Genomic DNA, 13,144 nt, shown 5'->3' on the forward strand with positions numbered 1-13,144 from the left:
CTTCCTTTTCTTTATCCTTCTCATAGGCAGTTTTTAGCATGCAAAATTGCTCCTTTGAGGCTGATGTGGAGTCTGAAGGAATGCATGCATTCATTCCTTCATTTATTTGGCAGTTATTTGACAATTGTTATGTGCCAGTTACTGTAATCAGTACTGACAAGGGGAGAGCCAGTAAGACACCTCAAAGAATTCACTATCTAGGAGGAAAGGCCAGCTGATACATAGGTGTACATTAAAAAAGAAAAAACAAAACAACAAACAAAAAACCCAGTGATTTGCTGTGTCCAGCACTATGGGATGATATGGACATAGTCTTGAGGTAGCACATAGGAAAGGTGCCCGGATGAGAGTTAGTTATCTAGAAGGCCTTCCCCAAGCCAGGTCAAGAGGTGTTGCCTGAGTATTTGTGGGAATTGCCAACGGGAAAAGTGTATGTATGCTTGTGTCTGGCAGGGAGGCCAGAGAACAGGGTGCATTTGGGGAAAGCTTGTGGTAAGTGTGGAGAGCCTATGACATGAAGGGGTTGGAGAGGGGAGCAGGAGACTTCCTCAGTGAGCCTCAGGGCTGTGCTATGGAGTTTGGTTTTTCTCCTGAAGGTGGCAAAGAATCCTGGAAATGTTGTAAGGAGGAGGGAGATATGACCAAGTTTGAATTCGAGCAGCATACTCTGTAGCTGCAGTGTGAAGATGTGGGTCACACGGCAGTGAGATGGAGGGAAGGGAGTAACTTTAGAAATAATAAAGAAGCAGAAGCAGAACCTGGTGGCTGATGACATAGGAAGGATTTTGGGAAGGAAAGACCCCCTTGTCACTGGACCTCCCCTGGATTTGGCTTGGTTGACTGGCAAGTGTAAGGTGTTGCTTTCTACCATGACAGGGAATCAAGGAGGAAGAGCAGCCTTCATGGAGAAGATGCCAAGTTTATGGTTGCATATTGACAGTTTGAGATGCCTTTAAACATCCAAGAAAGGGGTATGGTGGGTGAAGCTGTTAGTGTAGAAGAGGAGATCATTCAGGGAGAGAAAAGAAGTGATTCAGAGAACAAGGGATGTGTAACCAGGGGTGTGCACTATAAGAGTGCCCCCAGGAAATGGCTTGAGAAGTGGAAAAATTCAGGAGTCTCATGTGGTGGGTAGAGAAGCCATGGGAGAGGCAAGTTTCAAGTTTCAAGAAGGAGTAGAGAAATCATGAGTATCAGATTCTGTACACACATTCAGTTAAGGACTAAAAAGTGTTAACTGGATTTAGCCACAAGGAGAGATTATAGACTAGAGAACAAAGTAGATGAGCTGAGTGTCTATAGTCACATTTGTTCAGCGTTACTTTATCGAGGGTAATTTCCTAAAAGTAGATCAGATCTTTTAGTGAAACTTTTTTTTCTCGGCCAGATGCAGTGGTTCACGCCTGTAATCCAAGCACTTCAGGAGGCTGAGGTGGATGGATCACCTGAGGTCAGGAGTTTGAGACCAGCCTGGCCAACATGGTGAAACCCTGTCTCTACTAAAGATACAAAAATTAGCCAGGTGTGGTGGCAGGTGCCTGTAGTTCCAGCTACTTGGGAGGCTGAGGCAGGAGAATCACTTGAACCCGGGAGGTGGAGATTGCAGTGAGCCGAGGTTGCACCACTCCAGTCCAGCCTGGGCAGCAAGAACGAAACTCCATCTCAAAAAAAAAAAAAAGTTCTTTATAATCACAACAAATCTTAATTTATTGAAAGGTTTATTGGGCCTTGTTGAGTGCCCAATATTCCCATTTCCACCTAGAATTCCTTTAAAGATTCCCTTGCCAGTGTTCACAATATTAATGCTGAACTATACTGAGAATGTTAACTGATCCTGTAGATAAGGTACAATATTTTACTACTATACTGGCCAGTGTGTTATGCTAAAATCCAGAGACAGACCATTGTGCCTTAGGCTCCCTGGCTTCAAAGGGAACCTAGCTTTGTGTTTTGCCTTGAAATAGGCCAGTGACAAAGTCTAACCCTAACCCACTAAAGTCATGCTCCCTGATTATTGGGAGACAAACCATCTCTTACCACAGGGGAGCCGAAGCTGAATGAATGCATATTGGAAGGAATAATCTCGGCTGCCCTTGAAAATAGGTGACTTTTCAATTAGCTGTCCTTCTCAAGGAGAAGATTTAGGTGCTATTAGCACAGAGCTCCATCACAGCATCTGTTCAGAGGGCAGCAGAGTTAAAATGTAGACACACACAGACACACATTTACGTATATTACAATGCTATTTAGAGTGATTTAGAAAAAAATTATAATCTTAGGGGAATATAAATCAGTCTGTCCTTGAATGTTTTACTTGGTGCTGCTCATAGAATTTCACAGGAAGCAGAGCAAAAACGGAAAAGGTCCAAAGAAGGCAGCAAAAGTGAGAGGAATCAAAGGAATAGGATGTGATTCTAGGAGTTAGACCAAGAAAAATTGAGAAGCCTCTAAAATTGAGAAGGGGAGGAGAGAGATGCTTGACATATAAAATAGCAAAAGGAACAATGAATGGCAGGTGGAATTTCCACATAGCTGATTATATTGAGAAATTTAAAAATTCGCATTAAATTAAAGAACAATGTTTTCTTCTATATCATAAGATTTATGTATGTAATTAAGCTGCTGAATATTATTTTGCAAAGAATTGGTATCTTGACATGCATCACCTGCCTTAGGATAATGGTATCGGCACTAGCAACATTGAAGAAGTTCTAAATCATAATGGTTTCCTATTAAATGCATAGTAGCTGTGATTCAGGGAGGTGTAGACTTCAGCTGAAGTGTAGTGTGGGCTGTCAAGCCCATCATACATTGTCCTGAGTACTATTAATAGGAATTCTAGAATATGGGCCTGGAAGCCCCTTCTTAGTTGAATTTTTCTTATTATTCCTGGTTAGCATGCCTTATGTAGGGAGAAAAAAAAACAATTGGATGGATCTGAATGAGTATATATTTCTTTTTAAAAAATGATCTCTATCTCTAACTATTAAAAAACTGTACTAAAATTTTTTTATTTCCGTAGGTTTTTAGGGAACAGGTGGTATTTGGTTACACAAGTAAGTCCTTTAGTGGTGATTTGTGAGATTTTGGTGCACTGATCACCCTGGCAGTATACACTGAACCCAATTTGTAGTCTTTTATCCCTCACGCCCTTCCCGCCCTTTCCCCCTGGGTCCCCAAAGTGGGGACTCAGTGTGTGTGTGTGTGTGTGTGTGTGTGTGTGTTTGTGTGTGTATGTATACACATATATACATATATAATATATATAGCACACATATATATACACACACACACACATATATACACACACACACCACAGTTTCTTTATCCACTCATTGATTGTGGGCATTTTAACCATTAAATAACTTTAATATAAACGATGGTCTTAGCATTCGGAAGCCAAAGTAAAAAAAAATTTTTTTTTTCAGCTGGATGGTCGTGTTTGGAAATGAGATTCCAAGAACAGAATATAAATACCAAAACATTACCAAATCTAACAACATAAATTTTAAGACATATTCTGATTTCCCAGAGTCATTAAAATGTGAATACATATTAATCTTAGAACTGATAAAACAGAGCATTATGGTGTAGTGGCATCTGTGCAAATATGTATATACACATACAGAAATGGGTTGATAATTAAGTTTTACTGTCCTTTTCCTGCCCTTTTCTTCCTCCTTTTTCTGCATTCCCTCCCTACTTATCTATTTCTTAGCTTATCTACATTTTCATATTAAATGTCTTTGTTTTTTCCTTTCTCTTTCAACTTAAAGTAACGCCAGTGAAATGAAGGAATATGAATGTGTTTATTGTTTTTTCACCCTGTGGATACATGACATGTCTTCTAGAATATTGAAAACTACTTTAAATGTTCTTTTCTTCAGTCTTTCCTCCTCTTCATTCCTTCTGCATTCCATGTTTCCTATGGGTTGGAAAGTAGCACTTTTTACATCCTGAGAGCCCGAGTTAGTGCCTGGCATGTGCTCAGCCTGTGGGATCTAGAAGCACATCTGGCCCTGGACAATCAAGGAAGTCTGACCCCATTCACGAAGCAGCAAGCCTTTCTCAGGGGTCTTCATGCTCCCTATGGAATCGAAGGGGCTGTTTCCCTAAAGTCCAGGTTGCCGTAGGGTCACAGCATGGTTATGTTTGAAAATAACTTCAAATGACTGGGGACATTTGTTGTAGGTTTTCAATGATTGGGAACATTTGTTGTAGATTTTCTTCTATGCCCATCGCTGTGGTTTGAATGTGTCCCCTCCAAAATTCAGGTGCTGCCAATGTGATGTATTAAGAGGTAGGACCTTTAAGAGGTGTTTAGACCATGAAGGCCCTTCCCTTGTTAATGGATTAAGACCCTTAAGAAAGAGGCTTCACACAGCATTTTCTTGTTGGTTCGCTTGTCCTTCTGCCTTCTGCTACATGAGGACGTATCAAGAATGCCTTCACCAAATGCCAAATGTCTTGATCTTGGGCTTCCAGCCTCCAGAACTGTGAGAAAATACATTTCTGTTCTTTATGTATTATCCAGTCTCAGGTATTCTGTTATAGCAGCACAAAACACATGAAGACATCCATGGTTCTCAGACTTGAGCATGTGTCAGATCTCCTGGAAGGCTTGTTAAAGCACACCTTGCTCGGTTCCACCCCTATGTTGCTGATTTAGTAGGTCTGGGGTAGCTGCTGACAACTTACACTTTTATTCTGGGAGGATACTTTGAGAACCACTGTTACATATGTACCTGCATTTGTCTCTACATGTAACTGAGATCAGCACTCTAACCGGAGAAGGCTTGAGGTCCTGAAGGCTAGTGTGAAGGGCAGTGCTAGGCCAGCCCTGTCCAGTGGGAACATGATGTGAGCTACATATTAAACTTTCTAGTAGCCATGGTTAAAAAAAAAAAAAGTCAAAAGAAACAGGTGAAATTAAGAAATTAATTCAAATAGTGTATGTAACCAAACACTTGCAAAATACTATCATTTCAGTATGTAGTCAAGATAAGAAGTCATTGATGAGATTTCTCCCATTCTTATTTTCATACTGAGTCTTTGGCTTGCAGTGTGTATTCTGCACTTCCAGCACGTCTCAGATTGGACAAACCACATTTCAAGTGCTTGGTGGCCATGTGGGCCAGGTGGCTGCCATCCTGGACAGTGCAAATCAAGGGTCTTCTCTCTGGGGAGACACTTTCTTCACTTTCTTAAAATGTGTCATTTTTAATTGCTTGTAGATATTTTTATATGTGTTTTTCTCAGTGTCTTAAGTGATAGGCAGCACTTTCCCTGTGGTTGTGACCTCTCTAATCTATAATTCTTGAGTATGTTTAAATCTGTGTGGCTCAGAAACTCTCTCGACAGTGGTCGAGGCTGGGGCTCCTTTAGGCTGGGGATGGCATCAAGATGGTTGACGTTGGTGTTACCAGGGAGTGAATGTTCTTCCTATTCTCTTACTCAAAAAAATTGAAAAGATCGATTAAGGAGTCATGACAGAGTGAGAGATGGTTTATGAATGAGAGGTTGGTAAGGAAGAGGGAGCATTGATTTTAGATGGAACATTTTATAATGGGGTAGAAGAGAAACGAGGCAAAACCAAGGCTGCAGTACGTGAAAGGTGGAGAGTCCTCTCTCTATGTTTGTCTATATCTGTCTTTGTATACATATATGGACTGTTTAAGTACAATTTGCTTTTGACTTTTTAATTTGATTAGTACCATGTGGAATTATGTTATTCTGACTCTTGTATTGTTATTGATAATAAAAGAAAATGAGAGCACTAACTTTGATAAAGAACCATTTTATCAAGGTCGTAAAATATCTGTCACCTCCCAAAGTTTCCTCCCATGTCCTTTGTTGTTACGATATTTTGCTGGGTCAGAACACTTAACATAAGAGCTACCATCTTAGCAATTTGAAGTATACAATGCAGTATTGTTAACTATAAGCACTGTGCTGTATAGGAGACCTCGAGGACTTATCTATCTTGCACAACTGAGACTTTGTACCCTGTAACTATTATATCCCCATTTCTGCTTCCTGCCAGCTGCTATTGGCCAATGGCAGCTGCCATTCTTCTCTCTGCTTCTAAGAGTTTGATCGTTTTAGATTCCACATATAAGTGAGTTCATACAATACTTGTGTTTCCACGTCCGGCTGATTTCCACTTCTGGATACAGATTGAAAGGAATAGAAGTCAGTATCTTGAAGAGATATCTGCACTCCCGTGTTCATGACAGCCAAGACAGGGAAACCACATGAATGTCCATAGATGGTTTAATGGATAGAGCATACTGACTTTTACGTGTTGTATTTCTCTTTTAACATGATGACACATGAAATGCAAGTCAAAATAAATCTATTACAACTTGGTAACTCCTGAAAGTTAACTAGCACTAAACCACAAACCCTGGAAATCAGCTCTTTGAATCCATTAATAAAGAAGCAATTTTAAAGCTGAACTTTCAGTGGATAATTTGGTTTGTGAGGCAGTGAAGATTGGAATAAACGTCTTAGACCAATTGGAGTGCATCTGTAGTTCAAAGAACAGTGGCTGTTGAATCTAATACCTTCAGGAGATGGGGACTTCTCCGTGAAATGTTCAATGTGGGTGCCCCACATTCAGTTTTCTCTTAAATTGGTTAAAAACAAATACCATGTTTAAGTAGAGTAGCATTAAAAATACATGCAGTCATACATTCACATATATGTGATAATAATGGTCTCTGGAAGGCCCTGACATTTGAGTTTCATTAAAGATTTCTGTCCCGAAATATTATTCTATTATTCTGTTCATTTGTCACAATCTCTCATTTCAGTGTGGCTGATTCAGTATGCACTTGAAACCATTTGAAATGACTAAAGGGTTTTGGGGGTGGTTGCTTTAGAAAAATTGGCATTTCAGTAAGACATATTTTCCCCTCCATCTCTGTTGATGTTTGAAGTCTTCAAAGTGTTGCTGTGATCAGAGAAAAACATTTCTTGTGAAATAGTTTTCTCTGAGAGTACAGTGATTTGAGACTGGCTGGCTGTTGATTCAGATCATCTCTTCTGGAAGAAGTTGTTTTCACAGAATGTGCTTCAGGGTGAGGCCTGGGGCTTGAAAGATTTTTCTCCAGTTCAGAATACATAAATATAAAATTAACCCAGCTTTCAAATAATCTTCAAAGTCAATAAAAAATGGAGTCTTTCATATATTGAGGCAGTAAAGTTCCTAGCCCACGTTGCTCCTCAGTGACCTGTGCATGCTTCATAGGTTCAGGTTGCAGGTATTAAGTATGATTACATGGAAAGTGAGTGCTAGGAGAGACGACTTTAAATTTCCTCAGTGAATGATTGGTTTATTATAAATACTTTCTGCATATAAAACTATAGCTAAATATTTATCTCAAAATGCTAAAGGTTTCACTTCAAAAGAAGTTGTGCAATAGAAGTGCTAGTATTTGTCAGACACTTCCTATGTGCTTGGAACTATGCTGAGTGATTTTCATGTATGTTCTTTCTTATTTCCTAAGCTATCCTTGTGAATACTGTTATTATCTCTGTTATACACATGTGGAAACTGAGGCTTGAGGAGGTGCAGTCATTTGATCATTTGGGTCTTAGGTGGCAGAGCAGTACAAGAATTGGCCTTTGGGTGCAGAGTTCGCTGCCCTCACTGTCATATTCTTCTTTTTGAAAAAGCATAAGATTCTCTCACTGACCAGGTTCCTTTTCACTCTCTACTTAGGGAAAACTTCAAGGTGAAAGCAAATATTAAGGGATTATCATGCAGCTTCGTCTCTAGAAGTTTTTCAGATGCAACAAGCAATAGATGCTACTTGTATTTTCATTCTAATACCTGAAGAAGATCTAGCGAAAAACCATCAAGTAGACTAAACAGCTGATTGCTTATCTGACTGCCTCCTCTATGTAAATACAACATATAGGTATAATAAAAAACTAAACAGGACAATCCCAGTTGGGTCAGACTTAATCTCATTAAGGGAAATCAGTCATACATTCAGCGACGTGGAAAAATAAGACATTCGAAGTGCATGTAAGTACAGAGAAAAAGAAAGAACAAAAACCCACAGAAAAGAAGCTGACCATCTTGGCTAACACGGTGAAACCCTATCTCTAGTAAAAATACAAAAAATTAGCCGGGTGCGGTGGCGGGCGCCTGTAGTCCTAGCTACTCGGGAGGCTGCGGCAGGAGAATGGCGTCGGCCCGGGAGGTGGAGCTTGCAGTGAGCCGAGATGGCGCCACTGCACTCCAGCCTGGGCGACAGAGCAAGACTCCGTCTCAAAAAAAAAAAAAAAAAAAAAAAAAAGAAAAGAAGCTGGATTTCTGACCTGGATTCTAATCGAACTAGCCATTTAATTTTTCTACAACTCTATATATGAGTTATTGAGTTAAAATGTTGTGTGATTCAACTCTTGGAGTCAGGGAGCCTCTCCTGAGGAAAATGCACATGTAACAATTTGCATATCATTCAGGGCTTTCATGGGCCCCCTAAAGTCTCTAGGTGTCTCTTGACTTTTGTTGAAACCCCTGAATTAGTTGCTCTCTTGCGTTTCATTTCTCTTCATGAATGGCAGAATTCTGTAGCTATGTCATATTAAGGATCTTCGTAGATATAATCCCTTGACACACAGATGGTGAACTTTTGGTGTATTGATGCTGCCCAGATCACATATGCTCAATACCCTGGGGGGTATGAAGGAGATAGATTATACTGAATTGACTAGAATTCCTAAAGAGATGGCTGTGGAGCTGAGAAAAGAGCAGGTAGACTTGGAATCGTCAGACTTACCCACTAGCTAATCTGGTAATTTTCAAAACTGTTCCAGCCTCAATTTCCCCTTCCGTGTACAGAATGAAGAATGTGTCGTGACTCTCTGGCACTTAAGTGAATTAACAGTGAACCCTGTAGTTAAATAGATAAATGGAAATAAGCCTGGGGAACGCTCATCACTTTTGCTTGTTGCTTAAACATTAATATTTCCCAGAGAGTCATGTCTGGCAGGCTCTGGGTTCTTAGAGAAACTGTAGGGCGGCTGATGGGCAAGGTCCCTGAGGACTCTGAGAACCTCTTCACTTACAGTGGGGAAGCCATGGGACCTGGAGAGCCCACCCAAGAAAGGGAAATGAACTTGAAAATCAATATTGTGAAGACAGGAAGTTGGGCTCAGGCTTTTAGAAAATCATTTCTTGGACCTGTGCTCTCCAGAGGGCTAGAAAAGTGGCAAAAAAGTCTTTTGATGAAAGGAAACCTCGAATCCGTCTGATAAATCTAAGATCTAATCAGTGTTTACATACAGTAACATAATACTTCATTAATTAAAATGTACTTGGAAAGCATTTAAGAGCACATTCATTTGTTCACTCTTTCTTATTATGCTATGGATAGGCATAAAACCTTTCTGGGAGAGGTATGTATCATTGTTTTTTTGAGATGGAGTCTGGCTCTATTGCTCAGGCTGGAGTGCAATGGTGTATTCTCGGCTTACTGCAACCTCTCCCTCATGGGTCAAAGTGATTCTTCTGCCTCAACCTCCTGAGTAGCTGGGATTACAGGCACGGACCACCTTGCCCAGCTAATTTTTGTATTTTTAGTAGAGACAGGGTTTCACCATGTTGGTCAGGCTGGTCTTGAACTCTTGACTTCGTGATCCACCCACCTCAGCCACCCAAAGTGATGGGATTACAGGTGTGAGCCACTGCACCCAGCCTGTATCATTTTTACATTAACAAATGGAGCAGATTTCTGTGTCTATTTGAGTTGTTCAGAGACCTTGATGTGTCTACTTCTGTTGCCATCTCTTGAAAGGGTCCTGTCTAATGTCTTAGGTCTGGAAGAATTAAGTCTGTTTTTTTTTTCTTTTGGAAGCTTTATTTTAATTTTCTCTTTAATAATTGTTGTAATTTATGCATATGTTATGCATGCCATTTATGAAACTCCAATCTTGTTCATGTCTGATAATTGATTAATCTATTTTCTTCTGCTTTTATTTTCAGATAGAAGAATTTCGAAGGCTGAGGACGCATGTTAAGGGGGCAGAACTTGTGGAAGGCTGTGATGGGATTTTGGGAGACAACTTTCGGCCCACTCAGCCTCTTAGTGACAGAGTCATTAGAGCTGCATTTCAGTAGCCAAAGAGGACAGGAACAAGTCTATCTTCATGAGGGTATGTCCAGATTAAGTAAGGCAAATGAGGTGCACAGCTACTTAAACCTAGCATACCAAAGGTACACTTACAGTGATCCTGGTAATTTAGTAATAAAAGCATATGTACTTCATCTTGATAAAATTTATGACACATTCCTGAGCTCTGTTAATTACAGGTCAAGTAGTTATTTTAATCTTATGCAGTATTGAAGAAAAACTATGATTATATTTTCCTATCAGAGTAGCCTTTAATTCCAAGTTTTGGTGGCTTTCATAAGAAAAGACACCCTGAGGCCCAGAAAAAGTGACATGCATACCTCTTTAGTAACTTACCATGTTGTCCCCTTGAAGCAGCACGAGTCATGTCCCAGTGACCAAGGAGCACACAGGAGGGGGCTTGGGGAACATGTGAGCCTCAGTGTGGATCCTACTTGTCTCCTGCACAATTGATCCTCTTGTTTCTCAGGGTAGGGAGCATATCTGGCATGCATTGAAATACTTCTTCTATGGAAGTGCTTTTTATTTGATAAATTGAGAAGCAGTTATTAATTATCTGAATATGGTACACTGTTGGTTGAAACATTATGTATTTTAATATACTGAATTCAATGTATGTATTCCTTACTCTTAAGGAACTAACAAAATAAAATATCACAAACGTGTAAGAGATAAAATATAAAAAAAGACTATATATTGGATTATTTCTTTACCTTGTAAATTAACTAAGAGTGTATAGGTCATTGTACATCACTGGCAAACCATAGCTTCCTAAGGGGAAAGCATCTGTTGGAATGGAACCTAGGGAAGCAGCGAACTCTCATCTCTATAAACAATTTAAAAATTAGCTGGGTATGGTAGCATACACCTGTAGTCCCAGCTACTCAGGAGGCTGAGGTGAGAGGATCACTTGAGCCTGGCAGGTGGAGGCTGCAGTCAGCTGAGATCGCACCACTGCACTCCGGCCTGTGTGACAGAGTGAGACCATGTCTCAAACAACATAAAACAAAACAAAAAAACGAAGAAGTCTGTCAGGTAGCCGAGGTGACAGATGCGGAGGCTTGGACACTAGAATAGAAACAGTGGAGGTGGAGAGAAGTTAATGTATGTGAAATAGAAATCACAGGCTCTAGCTCATGATGAATTGGATGAGGGGTGGAAGGAGATGGAAGTGTCAAAGATAACTTCTGGGGTTTTACACTTTGGAAACCCTGGATGGAGTGTCACTGAGTGGCAGTGGGAAAGCTGCGGGGAGGCCCTGTTTGGTTGAAGATGAAGAGTTGAGTTGCAGCACAGTGAGTGAGAGATGCCTGTCAGCCAGACTGCAATGGTGGACTCTGGTCGTGAAGGTCATTAGAATTTCCAGAGTAGAGAACAGAAAACAAGTCTGGGTTGAAATAGGGAAGTATTGGGTGTAGACATTGTATATGTTCATATAATGCTCTGATGGATCTAATGGAGTTACTTAATTAAGTGTGTATAAAATCTTGTGGGAGGCTTTACAGGCAAGTTAGCCAAGACACAGAGAAGTTAGGCTACGGCCCAAAGTAATACAGTTATTGAGCAGTGGAGCCAAAGCAGATCCAGGTAGCTTGACTGGCAGACCCCTTTTTCTTCACCACAACATAGGCAGAGGTTGAAGAGTTCTGCCACACTGGCGTTCGAGTGGCACATCAAGGAGGGATTCTGTTGCAGCAGGCTGAAGGACATAGGAAGGGAGGAGCTGGAGACTCCAGGTCGCAGTCACCTTGGTGGGCTGGGCTGGGGTGGGGCAGGAGGCCACAGCAACAGAGAGGGGGTGGGATTGAGGAAATCTTTTTTTTTTTTCTTTTTTAAACAAAAGAAATAGAACTTGTCTATATACTGGGGGATGGAAAAGGAGCAAGCAGATGGAGAGAGGCTGAAGGTGCTGCTTTTGGGAGGAGCTGGAGCAGTGAAGTCTGAAAAGTGGAAAGGGATGAAATCCTAAACACACAGGGAGCCTGGCTTTTGCTGAGAGGATGGGCACTCTCTGTGCTGGAATGGGAAGGAAGAAAGAAGGAGGTGGTAGTTTAGAGCTGCTTTGTACCCATGACTTGCTTTTATCATTTAATGATGAATGGGGCAGGAGCTAGGAGCAGGAGAACAGCAGGGAAGATAGGATAGGAGCAGAGGAAAAGGGAAGGATGTGTTCATAGGAGAGGCCAAGAGGCAGCGGGGGTGGGATGAGGGTTGCAAAGCGTGAATGTATGCATTTATCCAGTCTAGGTTTAGTTAGTATACTCCCTGTGAATGTGAATAACTGTAAATGATACTTTTAATGAGGGGAGATTATTCCCTTGAATGTTTGGTTTGTATCTGGTCCTAGACCAGAGTTGCCATTCTGTAAATATCTAAATGACTATTATTATTTTCTGTCCCTCTTTTACACACACACACACACACACACACACACAGAGAGAGAGAGAGAGAGAGAGAAATGTTGTTTATGAGATTTTGTATATTTCACATACTTTGTATTCTTTATATGATAGATGAATAATGTGTAGTTTTTCAAAGTTTTGAGTTAATTACAATTTAGGTACTATTTCTGATAGGAAGATGGATTTGTATTCTTATCTTGGTGGCTGAGATTACTTAAAGGGCATAATTTGCTCCCAAATTCCTAAGAATAGTACAGGAATTCTATGGTGACTCTAATTCTGATTTCATTTTTTTATGAAAACATTTTTTATCCTTTTATCTTGAAATGTGTAATACAAATCTAGTCAGAGTTCTATATAAAAATTATATTGGGAATCAGACTTATGTGTGTGTACTTTTTATTTGATATTTAATAATGCCCTAAGGCAGGTAATTCAAATTTTTATTAAAGTGAAATGATTTGACAGTCACACTTTGAATTTAATGCATGAGTGTTTCATTTAAGCTCTTGGAACTGAAAAGGAAAAGACATTTCTCTGGTAGTTGTTCTCTAAAAAATGTTTAAAATAATTCAGATTTATTTTAGCTATGTTTTA

At 40.2% G+C, this 13,144-nt stretch overlaps 1 protein-coding gene across 1 annotated transcript in view; it reads left to right on the forward strand.

Annotated features, from left to right (window-relative positions):
- Positions 1–13,144, forward strand: part of CA8 (carbonic anhydrase VIII) — a 102,017-nt gene that overhangs the window by 70,496 nt on the left and 18,377 nt on the right. Inside the window, exon 8 of the mRNA XM_011982175.1 lies at positions 9,998–10,167. Within this exon, the coding sequence (XP_011837565.1) occupies positions 9,998–10,132 (135 nt within the window). The 3' untranslated portion in view covers positions 10,133–10,167. The remainder of the gene's footprint in view (positions 1–9,997; positions 10,168–13,144) is intronic.

Source organism: Mandrillus leucophaeus, unplaced genomic scaffold (assembly GCF_000951045.1).
Source record: "Mandrillus leucophaeus isolate KB7577 unplaced genomic scaffold, Mleu.le_1.0 Scaffold236, whole genome shotgun sequence".
Classification (NCBI taxonomy): Eukaryota; Metazoa; Chordata; class Mammalia; order Primates; family Cercopithecidae; genus Mandrillus; species Mandrillus leucophaeus.